The sequence below is a fragment of the Vanellus vanellus genome (genome assembly GCF_965231255.1).
Source record: "Vanellus vanellus genome assembly, chromosome: 1".
Lineage (NCBI taxonomy): Eukaryota > Metazoa > Chordata > Aves > Charadriiformes > Charadriidae > Vanellus > Vanellus vanellus.
Genome location: NC_138905.1, coordinates 68,293,536 through 68,311,753, shown reverse-complemented (window position 1 = coordinate 68,311,753; position 18,218 = coordinate 68,293,536). Strand labels below are relative to the sequence as shown.

Below are 18,218 nucleotides of genomic sequence, written 5' to 3'. Positions count from 1 at the left end.
TTTTATTTTTTTTTCTGAAACACCCCCTCCCCACCCACCCCCAAACAGATGAATGGATGGATACTGCAGCAGATGATACTGTTATGGGAAAAATGAACAGTATTTTGAAAAATAATCAATGCTCTAGGTTTCTGTTTTAATCTTTCGTATAGGAAGGATGTTGCAACATGAAGGTACTTGCTGATCATGGGTTTGAGGGCTTGCTTTGCCACACACTTCTTGCATGCCTTCAGTAGCTCACTTTCTATTTGAGGTCCCCTTTGTAGAACAATTATACTACTGCTTCTCTTACTTAAAATTAATTTTGAGGTGCTCCAGTACTTCAGGAGTGTGTTTTTTAGCAATTCCAGCTTTCATGTCTTTTCTGTTTTGGGTTTAAACTAGTTATTATACAAGTCCATGCAAGAGAAAGCCCTAAGGGGAAAAATGAAATGTTTAGCGCTATGATGTCTGACCATGGAAAAGCAGTGTATAGTTGTTCTTAATGTCTTTCATAGCACATGACTTTTTACTTTTAAAGTGTCATAATTTAGTATGTGTATGCAGCCACAAATGCAGATGCATGCTTTTAATGTCTTAAGAATTAGACTCTTCACTAATAATTCAGGTGTTCTTTTTCACTTAGCCTAAGAACGCTTACAAGAACTTATTTTAAATTGCAACCACAGAAGGCCAAGGCAACTGAAAGTCTCAAGTAATCATATTTTTATATATGGAAGTGTCTCCTGGGGAAAAAACATGTGGGAGAAGTTGGATATTTAAAATACAGAACACTGTGCCATTGCAGCTAAGTTAGAATTTGAGTGACTCGGGATTTTTTTCAATTGTACTACTACTTCTGAGTATATGGCATTCCTAGGTTGTGTAAGCATTGTAACTGTTTTGTTTAAGGAGGCTTTAATTCAAAAATATTTTGTCTGATCTCTTTCTTTATAGAAAACTATATTTGTTTACTCTTTCCATTTACTCCTATTTATAAGAGAAAATGAAAATACTGTAGCAGCAGAACTGCTACTTTGGAACTGTATTGCTGTAACTGTAATCTTGTGAAATTCTGTGACTTAGTACTATTTGGTTCCACACTTTTTTTTATACTTGGATGAGAGATCTTCAAGGAAAGCGGTCTTTGAAATGCACAGGTGACACATTAGCTGTATATAACTCTTGTCTGAAAAATATTGTGGTGCAGTTTTGTTTAGACTTCTCCCTCATTCATTTAGCTTTATGTGAAACTCTAATTGTGAAATTTATTTTATCTGTGTGAAATGCTAGCTGTGAAATAAAATACACCTTTTTCTTTTTCTACATGTACCCCCCTTGGTACATGTAGTTACATATCATCATAGCCTTACTCTGTTTTGTTATGTGGCTTAGGAGGCTTATTTGTTGTTGTGTAATTGCAGATCTGCTTGTTGTGAATATCTATTTCAATGTAGTCTTTGTATTTAACAAATCATCACTTGGGCTAACATAAAAAAGATTGAATATGTTAATATAAATTTGAGGAGAAGAAGGTATTATCAGTGATGGGTAACTAGTGAGTATCATAGAATAACTTATGATCACCATTTTAATGCATTTTTAGTTTTGGGAAGAGAACCTGGAAATGTCTGCTAAGGTACCTTCCCTCCCTTTTATATACTTGCAATAAAAGCAACTAGTTTGGTGTTTTAGACAGTCATGATATTCCATAAGGGTGAGTATGTGGATTTTTTTTAAAAAAAGGGAAATGATATGTCTCTTAACAGAACTGCATACTTTTAAAAAATTGTTTCTTAAGAAACCTGAGCAATCTTAAGTATACTATTGCATAGCCAGGAAGTTGCATACTTAAGTAGGCTGATGTAACTAAGATGAGGTTGACATCAGGTATTTAACACAGCGCATGTTTTTGCGACATCTTGATGAAAGTAACAGACTCCAAAAAAACCAACCCCAATGCTTCTGGTGTTATTTTGAGCTGCGTGAAGGAAATACGCATAGCCTGAGTTACCCAGTGACTGATGGGATTAAAAACAGAATTTGGAGCAAGTGCTATTCATGAAGTTCATGTTGTTACTAAAAATTTATACATATGATAATTTTTAGCTGTGATAAAGCAATACAAAGTTATTTCATTTAGATTATGTTACAGATATTCAGTACTATATTCAATGTATATATTAAATTAAAAGTCCTTTGGACAATGCAGGAAGCAACAGCAAAGAAAATTTGAAACCTATTGATGCGGTTTTCTCTTTGATCCCTGAGAATATCTCCCAGTGAATGTTCTTGTTGAGACATTATCTTGGAGTGACACCTGCAAAAATTGTTTGCTATTGTATTGGGATTAATACTCTCCCTTATCATTTGGAGTTTTTATCCTTTATTTTGAAGAAAAAGAGAAATAAGTTGGTACCTTTACATGCAGTTTCCTTCCCTTCCCCTTGGATTTTTAGATTGATATCTGTAGATTTGTTGGTTCTGTTATCTCTTTTTTTTCATTGCAAAGATAATCACTGTACTGTTGCAAGTGATGGCATATATGTTTCTGAAATAGTTTTTGGACAGATTCCTCAGCCATGTGCTCTTTGTAGGGATTTAGTTTGAGTCATTTTCCATGATAGAAGCCCAAAGAGAGGGAGAGCATGAAGTTCTAAAAACCGTAACCTATTCTTTTGCATTAGAATAACGTAAATGAGGTGTTCCTTTGAGTTTATACCGAAAACAATTGTCCAACTGAACTGGATAGTTATTTTGCAGCACCCGAAGTTGCCCTTCCCCCCACGTATTACTGCTTTGGGGAATTGAAGCATAATGGTTCATTATCAGTGCTTCTCAAGAACCAGAGAAGACCAGGTTACGTTCATATATCGGACTTTAGGATTGCATCCTTTGTTCCATAGTTCAAGGAACACAGGTTCTGAATGAGGAAACTATTTGTAACCTTTTTTTTCCCTTTTCTTTTTTTCTCCGCAGGTTGATCTGTATGTTTGCTTATTCTGTGGCAGAGGAAATAACGAGGACAAACTGCTACTGTGTGATGGATGTGATGACAGCTATCACACTTTTTGCTTGATTCCTCCTTTACCTGATGTACCCAAGGGTGACTGGAGGTGTCCAAAGTGTGTTGCTGAGGTACAATTCAAGAGCTACTCGAGCTTTGTATGTATACTTGTGTCCCTGGAAAGAACAGAAGAAGAGAGTTCAGCTCAATGCCATTCTGTCTGGGTAGAAGCTGTAGTTTTGTTTGGAATATTGTAAAGATGAGCTATGAATCTCCAGCTGTTCTTGGTTGATGAGCCATAAGGAGAGAGAAATGCTCCTTTTAGAGCTTGGGCATAAACTTTTTTTATTATACAGCCATGTGACAGCTAAAGCTTTGGCCTTTGTATGGTGACCTGGTAGTGGGAAATTAGGGTGAGAAGCACGGTTGTGATGAGGTGTTTTGTGAACTGTGAAGTAATCAAAGTATTTAATTTGGGCATAACAGAGGGCTTTGATTTTTGGGAAGTCCGTATGGCATTGTTCAGAATAGCCTGTGGCAGAAAGTGAAAAAACTAATTTAAAAGTTTGTAGCTATTTTAGACTTGGTTTAGACTGAAAAAGGAACTGTTGAGGCTCCAGAAGTGGAAGCTAGCTGAATTTCACTGTTCAAAAAAGAAGAGCTACCAAGTTCCAACAGTCTAAAGGCAGCAAGCATCATTTGATTGGCTTGGTATTTGTCTGAAGAAAACAAATTTTGCAAGCTCAGGAAATAGGTAGATGTAGGATTCAGAGGAAAAAAGCTTACTCTTTCTAAATCTGTAATTTTGTGACTGGCTTTAACTTTTTACACCATGTTTTTTCTGAAAGGGGCAGTGACACACACATGCGTATATGCCCATTTCCCCCCACATCCCCTACACCCTTCCCAGCGTGTGCTTCTGCTGTTTTCGTTATAGTGGTGTATGAGTAGCTGTGCAGCCCAATAATGAGGTGGACCAGCTAGACGCTCTCTAACCCTTCACCAAGAGAGATTAGGTTGTCAGATGAACTCAGGCAAATGCTGTTGTGAGAGAGGTGGAAATTCATAGTTACAGGCAAGGAAAAAGATGTGACTAATGCTCATAGGATGGGTTAATCTGCTTGTTTATTGTTCCCTTAAGAGAGAGCAATAAAGGAATATTAGTGAACTATGACAATCCAATGTGGAGGTAATTTAGAGAATATAGTAGTAAATATAGTGACTGCAGTGGTTTAAGAATATGGAAACTCACAAGAAATTTCAGTACTGCTACTAGTAAAAACAGGGATATGTTGTTCCCAAGGGAAAAAATATGCACGTGGGGACAAAATCGGGAAAGTTAAGGTATCAAATAAGTTGTTACTAGCAAATGATACAGAAAGTACTTGAAAAATTTTGGAAATCCATTGAAAGTAAGAGAAAGAAGGGGAAAAAGCATAGCGATGTTATGTGATGGAGAGTAAACAAACAACAGCAGAAAGATGTTTGAAATGCTCAGTGGTGATTTTTGCCTCAGTTTTTACTTGAAATGTTAATTGTGCATACATGCTTAATGTAATGTTAACAGCAGGGTGCTGGAACAGAAGCTAGGAAGAATAGGGTAAGGGCTTTTCATATGTATTCAGGTCAGCATTGACGGTGTTTACAGATGTTGTAGATTACCTGTTGCAGGCTCCATTTAAGAACTACTTTGATACAATGTTGGGCATAGTCTAAGGATAGTTCCTTTTGAAGAAAAAGAAGCTATTGATCTCTTGAATTCCTTTCCGCTGCTGTTTCCTTATGACTGAAGAGCTGACTATCAGATAGTTCTATGTCATGTTTGTGTTCAGATGTCTTGTATATATATAAACATTGTGTCAGATACAAAGGGGCTTAAAAGGACACCGTAGAAATGGGTGGGTAGAGTAGCTGAAATGTGGACTGGCATTTTTTGCACTCTTGGGATGAATATGGATAGAACAGTGGAAGATGTGAAGATTTTATGTCAGATGGACCATTCCTGTTGTTAGCTGTGTTACACTGTTTTAATTTCCTTCTTCCTCTTTCCTCCTATATAGTTTCACAGCGCCAAATCCATTGGTGATTTGCTGACTTGATAAGACTCAATCACTTGCAGGGTTTGTTCCTGTGCAGTTATTCTGCAGGTGCCTGAATCCAGTGTGTCTAAGAAATGTCTCATGGCTGTCTAAGCATCTTGCGCACCGTCTTACTCTTTGGCTGGCAGCAGTAGATGATGAAACTTAGTTTTGGACGGGAAAGCAGAAGTGTGTAGCATTGGAGTTTACCGTGTTAGACTAGCTTCTGTACAATTAATTCTGTTCTGTTTCCATTGTGGTAGGACTTTCTCAGCTGAGAAAAGCACTCAAAACTGATAGCTTATTGTATTTGGTAAGGACTCAGATGGACACTAGGGTTTTTTTGCTAAAAATGTAACTGTGTCATAATCTGCTGCAGGGAGCAATATTTTTATGTTCCATCTCCTAGGAATGCAACAAACCCCGTGAGGCCTTTGGATTTGAACAAGCTGTCAGGGAATATACTCTCCAGAGCTTTGGTGAAATGGCTGACAACTTCAAGTCTGATTATTTCAACATGCCGGTCCATGTGAGTTTCAACTTTGTTGTGATTCCTTGTAGGGGAAAAAGAGAAGAGATTTCAGCTGATCCTGGATTTTTGCTGAGGCATCTTAGCTTTGTTTAAAGAGGCACCATAAGCTTCAAACATGTAAACAAATGATTCGGCTTTCTGGCATCTGGTCTCATTTCAACTTCATTTCACCCTTCCTGTGATGGATAGATAGCTTTAGTGCTTGTTAGGGTATACCTTATTTGCCATACTCCAGTTAAGTTCTTGCCCTTTTTGATTAATTGACCCAAGTATGTTGTTTTTGTTTTGCAAAGGGGTCTTTCTTCTGTCCTTCTTATAGCTTTTGTTTAGTTTGTTCAGAGAATAAATAATTGTTTTCCTCCCTGTCACAGCCTTTTCTTGTAGGCAAGTCAACAGATTGAGTCTGTCTGATAATCAGGGGCTTTTTTATTCCATGTCTCAGCAGCATTTTTAAAACTAGCATTTCTGGTTTGGCACACTTCCACGATTCCACTGCCCTGTAGACTGCATGCAGCCCCAAGTTCCTTCTCTCAGGGTTCTTTGGGCATTCTTGCTAAAGCTTCTACCTTTTAAGGATTCCGATTTATAATACAGCATTGGGACACTGAACAAAGCTAGGTACATTTTACAATTATTTGTAAAATAAGCTTCAAAATAAAATAAATGCATACAAGTAAGAGTTGTAATGACCTATATGAAAACTACACTCTTGAACACAATTCTTTATCTGAGTTTTCTTACTGTTACTCAGAAGTTCTGGTCATTATCCTCTGAAATAGTTTGGAATTTGCATGCTGTTGATTCTGTTTGCTGCTTGGTTTCTGCTGGCTGACTCCTTCTCCCCTTCTTTGTAGCTGTACTTTGGGTAACACCATCTTCTTTTTTGTTCATTCTATCCCTTATGATGTGGCCTCCTATTTCTGTTACGTTGCAGCCACTACTAAGGAATACAGACCAAACCGTATGACTTTGAAGAGATGGAGGAGAGAGAGGGAGTGGCCTCGGTGTTTGAAAATTTGTGGGGGATTAGTAATGATTTATTGCTTGAATGGTAACTTTTATGATGCGTCTTATCTGCACATACCCTACCATCTTTTCCATTTTCAGATGGTTCCCACTGAGCTTGTAGAAAAAGAATTCTGGCGATTGGTGAGCAGCATAGAAGAAGATGTCATTGTGGAATATGGGGCTGATATATCATCCAAGGACTTTGGAAGTGGCTTCCCAGTGAAGGATGGCCGACGAAAGCTGATGCCAGAGGAGGAGGTGAGGAACAGGATATGCAAACTGATCCTATTCTTTGCTCTACATATGATTTCACATTAAGAATTTAGGTCAGAAATCAGTGTGGATTTTTTTCTTGACGAAATTGCTTAAGGCTTTTACATGCACTTAACATTCCTTTTGAGCAGGGCATTAATCTGATATTTTAGGTTCTTGTACAAAACTGATTGCTGATATCTAAGCTGCTTTTCTTGATTTAAATCACACCTGTTATGTATCACTTAATCTTAGCAGGCAAAGATGTGCAAATTGTTACAGGATGTCTGAGGACACTGATAAGATTTTTTTTTTTTTCTTTCTTGTTCTGAACCTTTTTGTTATCGAGTTAGCTACAGAAATGTGATTCTAACCTTCTTTGGAGGTTCAAAATATGTAAACCAAACTAATTGGATTTAGCTAGTTTCTCTGGCTGCATTCTGTAAGAATAAACAGATGTAGATACAGCATCCTATTATAGAAAAATTTATAAAGAACATCTAGTAAGTATATTACTATTTTCCCTCAGACGTTACTGTAGCATTGCAATTTTCTGGCTACTTATATGTTTAAATTCAGATGAAATGAGAGTAAAGGTGTGTGGTTTTGTGATTACTCAGTCCCAAATCAATTTATACTGCTCACTGGAAGAGGTAATCCTGCTCACGATTGTCTTCTACCCATACCTGTACCTTTGCTGTCTAAGCAGCAATTGTGTCACTGCTTAGTGAGTCAGAACTGCTTGTTGATCTATTTGTATGAAAGTACTAATTTAAAAAAGTATTTTCCAGCAAGATCACTTAAGTCATCTGGTTTACTGCATTGTCTTTATAGTGTCAGAGCAAAGGAAACAGTAGGAATGTGTGGCTGAGCTGAGGGTGTGATCAGTCCTTTCAGCAACTATGGGATATACCTAAAATCTGACTGTAAATCTGTGCTAACAGTTTTTTTTAAGGTGGAAGGTAGACTAATGTTAAAGCAGAGTAGTGAGCTTTTAAGGCAGTCTGTTTGGGTTCTCATTTTGGTACAAACTTTGTATGTTTGAAAGTAAAGGTGGGATCGCTTAACTGGTGATGCTATCTTCTCAGAAATGAGTGTGTTGGAATTTCTTCTCTTGAGAAAACTTTCTAAAGTAATATATAAAGAAGATCAAGATAAGCAGCAGTGCAGTAAAGCAGGTCTTAAAAAAGCAGAAATAATAACATAAGATTCACTATGCTATTTACAATCTTAAGTTATCCTGTTTTATTGAAGACTTTTATCTTTTGTTCTTCTACTATTGTTGCTGGTATTTTGTTCCACCAGAAAAGAATGAAACCTATAAACTTGGAGGAAGGAAAATCAAAGCCTATGTATATAAGCCTTGATCCAAAGAAAATGGGCTATATATGTTGAAATGCTAGGATTTGCCTTAAATCCTAGTCTGATTAATTGCTGACTAAGGTATTTGAGGAATTATTTCCTAGTTTTGATGCTTCATTGTTGCAGAATATTACCCACTGTCTACTATAGAAATGGATGACTGATTGCTTCCTTTGTACTTTTCTTTTTCTGAAGTTGGTGTCCTTATGTTCTGATTTGTTCAGAATTTTCTCTTTTTTTTGGCAGGATTATGCGCTTTCTGGTTGGAACTTGAATAATATGCCAATTCTAGAACAATCAGTCCTTGCTCACATCAATGCTGATATCTCTGGCATGAAGGTACCTTGGCTGTACGTAGGGATGTGCTTCTCCTCATTTTGCTGGCATATTGAGGATCACTGGAGCTATTCAATCAACTACCTGCACTGGTATGGACTCTCCTTCGTGCATCTACCTTACACTGCCCTGTTTGCCATTAGTAAATTCGTAGTTCTACCTGAAAATGCTTATGCACGTTGATGACGTTTTTAACCAAAAAGCTAAATGTGATGAGCAGTCCATATTCTTAACTGAAGCTCATTAAAAGAGAATACAGATAACTGTTTTAGGCGCTTTGGTATTTTTCATTAACTGATTAAATGTTCCTGTGTTGCCAAAAATCCAGTGTCACTGTAAAATCATGCTTTACAGGCTCATATCTTTTCTTAGAAAACTTGTGATTTTTAATGATTTACAGTTCACCTGTACACTTCTTTATGACTTAAAGTTGATATGCCCCTATGCTGGCAATGGAGGTTGCTGCCTTGTGGCTCACACAGGCATCAGAGCTGACAGTTCAGCGGCAGAAGTAATTCTAGCTTTCAGAACAATCCTAGAAGCGTTGTGGTGTTCAGCTTTTGTGTTTGAAAAGAAGAATAATGACAGATTAACTATTTGCATTGTAGTCTTGCCAGTTCATCAGGCTCAGGTGCAGTGGACAGAGCAGGGGGGAAGGAAGGGCAAGCTGTGGGAAGCGCCCCTTCAGAATAGAAAGTTTGTTGTATGTCTGGTAAGGATGACTTGATAGCCTTTAGACTGTGGTTGCACATTTCTGGAGAAGCATGTTTGCTAGGATCAGTATGTGAGGGTTTTGTCAGCTGGTGAATTCCAGCAGCCCAGATACAGTTGTACTGGGGTTTACTAGCTGTGTCCTGCCAGCAGGTGTCACTGAAGCCTGTACGAACCACACAACGCTGCACTATTCCTCTTCTCACTTTCAGGATGGCTGGTGACAAGATTGTTAATACAATTAAATAGTGCTATGTAAATAGTTTCAGATATTTCAGCAGAATACTGCTTGTACTTTCTAATAAAATAAAATTTAAAAATAGATTTGTATTTTATATATATCCACTATAGATTCTAGGTCATTACAGTTTACTTTGGTTAGGGCAGGACTGAAAAGGCTAGAATAATATGTTCTCATTATTTTTTTGTTTAGTTTTGGTTTTGTTACTCTCTTTCTTCACTCATACTTAACTAATTCATGTTATTAGTAATTTTTTATCTTGAGTCCAGTGGACCACTGTTTTTCAGTAACTGGTTATGTATACTAGAAGGAGTGCCTATATTTCATTGAACTGTGTGGTGTTTTATTCTTTCCACTTCTGGTTAGTTGGTATACTATTCCATTGGTTTCAGGCATAGGACTACTTCAAGCCTAATTAAGTGAGCAGAGGAGTGCCCTGATCTCTTTTAAACATCAGCTGTGACAGCCAAGGTTTTGTTTGTTAAATTTGCTTCTTCCTAAAGGAAAATGATTGCCCATTTTGTCCCTTTAGTGCATGATAAATGACTTAACACCAACCAAAATTATCTTCCACGTTAGGCTTGTTATGGCAAATCTGCTGTCAGGTATGCTGAGAATTGTATTGTAGTGTCGTTGATTTTTCAGATTAGAATGTTACCTCCTGAAGAAGACGGTTGTTGGTTAAAGCCTTTTTTTGTGTCTATGCGCAAAACATTTCACTTGTGTGGACAATGGGGCTAGATTCGAGGTGTGCTTTGCAGTTGGGTGGCACTGTTACTTTCCTTTAAGTAATGTGTTTATTACTGTGGTTATGTTTTGTTAGGGGAGAGCCGAAGACGTGGTATGGTGTGCCCTCTCATGCAGCAGAGCAGCTAGAGGATGTGATGAAGGAATTGGCTCCTGAGCTATTCGAATCCCAGCCTGATCTCCTGCATCAGCTGGTCACTATTATGAACCCCAATGTGTTGATGGAACATGGTGTACCAGTGAGTAGCACATGAGCGTTTTTTACATAAGTTCTGCTATGTGCTCTCTTTTTTTTTTTCTTTTCATTCTGTGCCAGATATGCATAAAAATTGTTTGGCAAAACTTTGAATTTTTATGATGGATACTTCCATATTCAATTCATTAGTTATAGGGTGTTTTTTAAAGCTATTATCTAATGTTCTGTAGAAATCTCAGTTGTACGGACTGTTCTTTTGACCAAACACAATTTGACTGCAGACCTTTAAGCAGCAGTCACTATCATTTGCTTTTGTCTTAGGATAAATTGTTTGTGGCAAATGCCCCAACAAAGCAAATCATAAACTATTTTGAGAAGCTTTTGCATTTTGTTTAAATGGTGATAGAGAAACAACCCTTTTGGGTTTCATAAAGAGAATTTTCAACTGTTGGCTTACATATTCAGCCTTTTTGAGTCAGGCTATAAATTGAGGAGTCACTTTAAGAAGACAGACAATCCTTACCACTTTTGCAGTAGCTATGTTGCCTCTAGTGTTCTATAGGTAAAGAAAGTGGTGTTCAAATGCCTTCTAATTATGTGTCTTAAACTCTTACAAATTTCTTTTTTTTTTTTTTCCCTTTATCCTCATGTGTATTAGGTATACAGGACCAATCAGTGTGCTGGCGAGTTTGTTGTGACCTTTCCTCGTGCCTATCACTCTGGATTTAACCAGGGATATAACTTTGCTGAAGCTGTGAACTTCTGCACTGCTGACTGGGTGTGTTCTTTTGTATATGTTTGCTCTCTCTGCTAGGTCACCTTTGCAAGAAGTGTGTTAGTAACTTTCTTATCTGAAGAGTAGTCTTTTATGTTACATAGTATGTTTTATATTTATAGTTCCTGGTACGATAGTTACAGACTAATGCGAGTTTCCATTACACAAAATAATTTTGATTAGCACACAATTTTAAGCAGTTTCAAACTGAAACTTTGGCATGTGGTATTCCTTTTTAGATGTTGATTCAATGAAAAAGTAACATCTTTCAGTACCTTTAGCTAGTATTTGTGATGCCTCTTTCTTAATTTGATACAGATTAATGTATTGTCTTGAACAGCTGCTGTCATATGAGTGTTGGAAGTAGGCACATAACAGTCCTTTGTTCACTTTTTGTGCCAGCTCATTGCACTTTTTAATCACAAAACGGTGGGTGTTGGAAGGGACCTCTAGAGATCATCTAGTCCAACCCCCCTGCCAAAGCAGGTTCACCTAGAGCAGGTTGGACAGGAATGCATCCAGGTGGGTTTTGAATATCTCCAGAGAAGGAGACTTCACAGTCTCTCTGGGCAGCCTGTTCCAGTGCTCTGTCACACTCAAAGTAAAGAAGTTTTTCCTCTTTTCAGATGGAACTTCTTGTGTTCCAGTTTGTGCCTGTTGCCCCTTGTCCTGTCACTGGGCACCACTGAAAAGAGTTTGGCCCCATCCTCTTGACACCCACCCTTTATATATTTATAAGCATTAAAGAGATTCCCTCTCAGTCTTATCTTCTCCAGGCTAAACAGGACCAGGTCTCCCAGCCTTTCCTCATAAGAGAGATGCTCCGTTCCCTTGATGATCTTTGTAGACCTCCGCTGGACTCTCTTCAGTAGTTCCCTGTCTTTCTTGAACTGGGGAGCCCAGAACTGGACATAGTACTCCAGATATGGCTTCAGCGGGGCAGAGTAGAGGGAAAGGATAACCTCCCTTGACTTGCTGGCCACACTCTTTTTAATGCACCCTGGGTTACCATTGGCCTTGGCCACAAGGGTTCATTGCTGGCTCTTGTTGAACTTGTACGCCAGGACTCCGAGCCTATAATCATACCAGGGCCTTTTCAAATAGCCATGCCCCACCAGAGTATAGTTTGTGTGGATTTTTCAGTAAGTTGTCAAAAGTGCGTCCTATCGCTGTCCAGGGTTTACAATTGGAAGTTTAGATTTCATCTGTCTTTTATCTGTATCTTCTATTTTGTTATATTCAAATAGGAATTCTAGTCCTTAATCAGAGAATTTTATTCATTCATCAGAGATATTGTCTGCAGGATTGAAAGTATCTCAGTTTTCTTCTTTTCTCCTGTGATCGTGATGTAATCTGTGTACAGACATTGCGAAAAATTGGTAAACTCACACTAGCCATGTGAAATTTCCTTTGCTTATGCAAAATATAACTAAAAATCTGTGTAGCAAATTCATCTAGCATTTTATATTTTTTGCTTTAGAAGGGACAAAATGAGTGGTATCAGTTTTGGTTAACGCTAAGCATCTTGGGTTACGTGTCTAAGTCCAAGCATAGTAGTATCCAGAGGGCAATGCAGTCACCTTAGCATAGGCCAGGTGACTTTTGGTGCTGGTTTCTTTCCACTGAAAGTAAAAAGAGTTTAGGATAGCTCTTAAACTTGTGTCTGAAATAAGGCAGATAAGGTTATGGCAGATGCCCCTCCAACATGGATATAATCTTTTTCATCATCTGTGCATGATCTAAGGCTGTTATAATTGACTCTGTCCCATAAGGTACAACTCTCTCAGTTTTTTCCAGGTTTTACCAAAGGAAGGAAAGTGGGAGCTAAGAGGCAATCTTGAAATGTCTTTTCCCAAAATGATAGATGTTTGGGTTTTTTGTAGCTTCCTATTGGACGTCAGTGTGTGAGTCATTACCGAAGGTTAGGACGTCATTGTGTTTTCTCCCATGAAGAGCTGATCTTCAAGATGGCTGCAGATCCAGAGTGCCTGGATGTTGGGCTGGCCGCCATGGTCTGCAAGGAGATGACTCTAATGATAGAGGAAGAGACACGGTTAAGGGAGTCTGTTGTACAGATGGTGAGTAATAAGGCAACTCTCTTCTTTTGCTTACAAAAGGAGTTTTGCTTCCCATTCCCTCCACCTGGATTAGAGTTTTTAGCAAATGTCAATTTTTTTTTTTGTTAGGGAGTACTGATGTCTGAAGAAGAGGTGTTTGAACTGGTTCCAGATGATGAGCGTCAGTGCACAGCTTGCAGAACCACGTGCTTCTTGTCGGCTCTTACATGTTCCTGTAATCCTGAGCGTCTGGTGTGCTTATACCATCCATCTGATTTATGTCCATGTCCCATGCAGAAGAAGTGTCTAAGGTATACAGGATTTTATTTTTTCCCCTTCTTTTCTTCCATATCCAATAGCTTGCTGGAGACCAGTGACCAATTAGGACATTAAGCCACACTTCTCCCTTCCTTTATTTAGGGAGTATTTTTATGCTCTTTGCTTGTTTCTTCATTCTGTATTATACATGTTCTGTCTTTCTGGCCTTGTTGTAGCTGGAAAAACTCAATATAAGCAATATCCTGGCTTTTGTATGGGCATTAATACCGTTTCTGTATTTTCTTTCCGTATCTCCAGGTACCGGTACCCCCTAGAAGACCTTCCTTCTTTGCTATATGGAGTGAAAGTTAGAGCACAGTCTTATGACACTTGGGTCAGTAGAGTTACAGAGGCTCTGTCTGCCAATCTCAACCACAAGAAAGGTCAGACTTCTATTGTTCGTAGTAGGATGTCCTGAAACTCCTACATTTATTCTGTGTTCTCATTTAATGAGAGAAACAGTGTGTATTGTTTAGTGGAAAAAAGAAATGATCTAATCTGAGAGTGTAATGCAACTCATTACTGTGCATTTCAAATTGAACTAGCCAGTTGGAACCTTGGTTGAAGGCCTCTGAAGCAGTCTAAAATCTCTTCTTTTTTTGCATACAAATTATTTTTATACTGTTATTACAGATGTGATCGAGCTGAGAGTAATGTTGGAGGATGCTGAAGACAGGAAATATCCAGAGAATGATCTTTTCCGCAGGCTGAGAGATGCTGTGAAAGAAGCAGAGACCTGTGCTTCAGTAGCACAGCTGCTTCTGAGCAAAAAGCAAAAACACAGGTAGGACAGGCATTTTTTCCACAGTTTCAATCTGTCTGTTTTGTTACTTGATTGGACCTGGAAATGTAAGAACCCTGAGGTCTTGCTGCCTACTGACTTCTTTCAGTGTTTCCTGCCCTTAGCGCTGTGACTCACTGAGAGATAGGGGAGGCAGATAGCAGTAAGACAAAGGGCCAAAAAAGTGGACTTGGTTGGAATGTGTTAAACATACCGTTTTCAGCTGACTTATGTACTGAAATGTGAAATCCTTTGGAGAAGTTGTGTGTTTGATCGCTAATCAGATATTTCTCTGAATGTGTGGGAGAATTGTAGGGAAATACAGCTAGAAGAAAAAATATAATGAAACTAAGTCTTGATGGGAATGTTTGTATTTTAGGTAGCAAGGCTGAGTAGGTAGCTTAAAGCTATGGAAAGAAAATCTGTTAAAGCATTGGGTTGCAAAGCAAAATGCTTGAAAAGTAGGAAATATCAATTATGGTTGGTGAGGCAAGCACAGTTGCGTCTTCTGGTACAACATTTCTCAAAACTATTTGTAATTTTGCCAGCTGTTCTCAAGTTGCAGCATGTGTTGTGATGCTGGTGGAGTTATTGGAAGCTGCAAAGGAAATGTGTCTTGCCAGCATTGACTGGGACATAAGGATCTTGGGGAGCAGAGCAGTGCAGAGAGCAAAAACAGTCCATAGTTTGAGCCCGTCTTTTACTTCTTGGGAAAGGACCATGGAAGGCAGTGATATGTGGCTGAGAAGTAGTGGCTTGGCTCAGTGACTTTTGGCAGTTCAGACTCCCTTACTTTGCGTTGCCTGCCTTGCCTGTGGCTGCCCCAGTGTTAGTCTTTCCCCTGGTCCTTCCTCAGCAATCTGCTGGATGTGTTCCCTTGTTCTGCCATCATGAACCTTCAGCAACGTGTTCTTCCTTTTGTCCTATGCATTCTGTGCACTGAATAAAAGTCCCATAGAAAGGAATTTGATCAGGTGACTGTAATTCTTGTGCCAGCAGTTGTATATTAAACTTTTATAGCTTCCGTTTCCTCTGTTGAGTAGAAGATTTGGCTTTATAGTTGGTTGGGTTTTTTGCATGTATAGTTTTTGTGTATAACAAGGCTTTTCAAGAGAGGGAGTAAAAAGTAAATATGTTGTTAATTATAATATCTAACTTTGCTACACAGAACATATTGTATATCATAATTGCTTCAATTTGAACTCTAAAATGTTAGTTATACCATAGATCCAAGTGTAATACCTGATGTAATTGGAAAGCTATTATAAAATAGAGAAGCATTTTTGCTATATTTGAAGGGGAAAGAAGGCTCTTCTCTTGGGTTTTTATTGCTTGTAGGATCCCACTGCCACAGAGGTATGGTCACTTAGAACTCTGGTCTGGGTGAGGGAAGCAATGCCACAGTGGTCGCATTACCCTGTTCCTAGTGAAGTTTAATTATTTTGGTAGGTCCCAGCTGTTCCTGATGTCGCTGCTTTCTCCTCCTCCTGCTGCTGGAGTGTGTCAGCCTTCTCACAACAGACTTGCATTCAGTTAATTATTTGATGGATTTCCAGCACTATCCCAAGAAACACAAGGGGTAGAAAGATTAGACACGCCAAAGAAAGCTGTCAAATGTAAAGCTGAAAGGAATTCCATGGGGCAAAAAAAAGGACTTGTCTATATGTCTGAAGGCTGTTGTATGCTAAATAGCAATATGTTGCAAAACAGAGATTTGAGAAAGATTTTTTTTTTCTTTTTGAAACCTCTTCAGTGAACAGTGTTAGGCAATTTAAATATAGAGGTCACTTTCAGCTTCTTTCATTTATGTTCATATTTAATACGTTGAGAAGCATCACATTTACACAAAGTAGCAAGTTACTAAAAATGCAAATTAAAAATGAGTGCTTAAACGGAACAATTTGGCAGGGATTAAAGCAGCAATAAACTCATGGTCAAATGTAGCAAAAGAAAATCAATCCCTTATGCATCTGATTACCTATTTTTTGGCTTTATATATAATGCGTAGCTGTGAAGATGTGTCTGATGTTCCAATCCTATACCTCTCCCCACTTTTGAAAGTTGTGAGTTTCCATAGGCAGGATTAGTTGTATCTCTTTGTGCAGCATCTCATGTTGTGGCACTCCATGGTTGGACTAGGGACAGAATGCTAGTGTGACATTCCAGAGAGTGTCCTGTCCTGCGGTGGTGCCTCTTGGAGTGCTGCACCCTGTTTGCTCTCACGCAGGAGTATTGGAGGCACAGCAGGTCCGGTGGAGCCACCACTCTTCACTGTCATAGCTAGTCAAAGCCTGCAGTATTCTTTTCTCCCCTGTGAGTTTTAGATAGTGTGTAATTATATTTGAACGTTATTCTAAATTTTATTCTTACAATTATATATAAGCCCAGAGGTTGAAAGACTGAATTTTGGTTTTCTTTAATGTTCCTATAGTAATAAAATGTAGTTTCATTAGAAGGGAACAACTCTTCAGTGTTTAAAATCTGTCATGCTTGTGAAATTTCTGTCAGTGAGGCGTATTTAATTTGTGCAGTGTGTCGCTTTTAAGTCTTCTACTGCATTCAGCAGGCCTGTGATAGTTGCTGCGAGTGATATTTAATGGAAATGTCTTTGCTGAACATGTCCTACTCATCAGCGGTCTTTTCCTGTTACAAGGCCAGTTTCAGCAGTTCTCTGGCTACAAGAGAACGCTTTAAGAAAATAAGACTTCTTTTCAGAGCTTGTTGCTGTTACATACCTGAGACTTCTTGTCAGTGCCTGTCGTGGCAGTCAACTTCTTGAGCTGCCTAAAGCGAGCTTTTTGGAGCTGTGTTCTTCACCTATTTGGAACAAACCTAATTTGAAAGTCATCTAGATGTTCCTACCTCTGAAAAGCAGAGTAAATTCTCTTGAAGCTGCGTAGAGGATTTACATTAAATTCAGTTTTCAAGGTTTTAGAATTCTTGTGGAGTTTGGGTTTTTTTGAGTTCAAGTGATGGAATTTTTTTTGTAACTTCTCGGTAATTTTATAGCTTTCTGTCACTGGGAGTAAATCCAGGGATCATCATCTTTCTCACATAATATTGTTTAATTATGTCCATTCATACAGCAGACAGAGCCAAGATAGCGGAAGGACACGGACAAAGTTAACTATGGAGGAGCTGAAAGCATTTGTACAGCAGCTGTTTAGCCTGCCCTGTGTTATCAGCCAGGCTCGACAAGTAAAGGTAAGTTTACATCTGTTCCTTGTATATATCAAAAGTGTCATGCTTTTTACTTTGTTCTTGTTTGTTTTTTTTGGGGGGGGCGGGGGTGTTTTGGTGTTTTTTTGTTGTTGTTGTTCTTTTGTTTTGTTTTGAAAAAGATAATACTGCTTGATGTCAAGGATGAAAGACTTTTTTTTTTTTTTAAGAATTAGTTCTGCACTAGCAGAGATGGATTTAATGGGGTGTTTCATTTCTAGCTTCTAATATAAATCAAATAGCTGCTTTGTAATGATATCTGTGGCCTCAAGAAAGGGAGTAAAATACTCTGGGTACATCTAGCTCAGTGTCTCCCTGCTTTACTGGGTCATCTTGCTGTTGTCATTGAAGTTTTGCTGATGACATGTTGCTATCTGTCCATAATGGACTGGTAACACATATTTCCTGCTCATTTGCAGCATGTCTCTAAGTGGGCAGTGATGGTGTTTGTACTTTTATGCTAGTATAGTCATAGCAGCTGAATACGTAGGTCTCGATTTGGTAGCCTAAGCATGGATATCTAGTGACCTGTGAGATGCTCTAAAGTATTGCAGCTGGCCTCCATTGCCATTCTGCAAGAATATCTTAGCTCTCTTGTGTGGCAGTCTCAGATGGTGTG

The 18,218-nt window shown here is 38.5% G+C and overlaps 1 protein-coding gene across 1 annotated transcript in view; it reads left to right on the top strand.

Annotated features, from left to right (window-relative positions):
* Positions 1-18,218, top strand: part of KDM5A (lysine demethylase 5A) — a gene marked incomplete at its 5' end in the record, with an annotated part of 52,685 nt that overhangs the window by 13,222 nt on the left and 21,245 nt on the right. Inside the window, 11 exons of the mRNA XM_082492512.1 lie at positions 2,959-3,117; positions 5,474-5,593; positions 6,704-6,862; positions 8,465-8,646; positions 10,330-10,492; positions 11,108-11,227; positions 13,108-13,302; positions 13,411-13,592; positions 13,858-13,982; positions 14,233-14,383; positions 17,467-17,584. Coding sequence (XP_082348638.1) covers positions 2,959-3,117; positions 5,474-5,593; positions 6,704-6,862; positions 8,465-8,646; positions 10,330-10,492; positions 11,108-11,227; positions 13,108-13,302; positions 13,411-13,592; positions 13,858-13,982; positions 14,233-14,383; positions 17,467-17,584 — 1,674 coding nt within the window. The remainder of the gene's footprint in view (positions 1-2,958; positions 3,118-5,473; positions 5,594-6,703; positions 6,863-8,464; positions 8,647-10,329; positions 10,493-11,107; positions 11,228-13,107; positions 13,303-13,410; positions 13,593-13,857; positions 13,983-14,232; positions 14,384-17,466; positions 17,585-18,218) is intronic.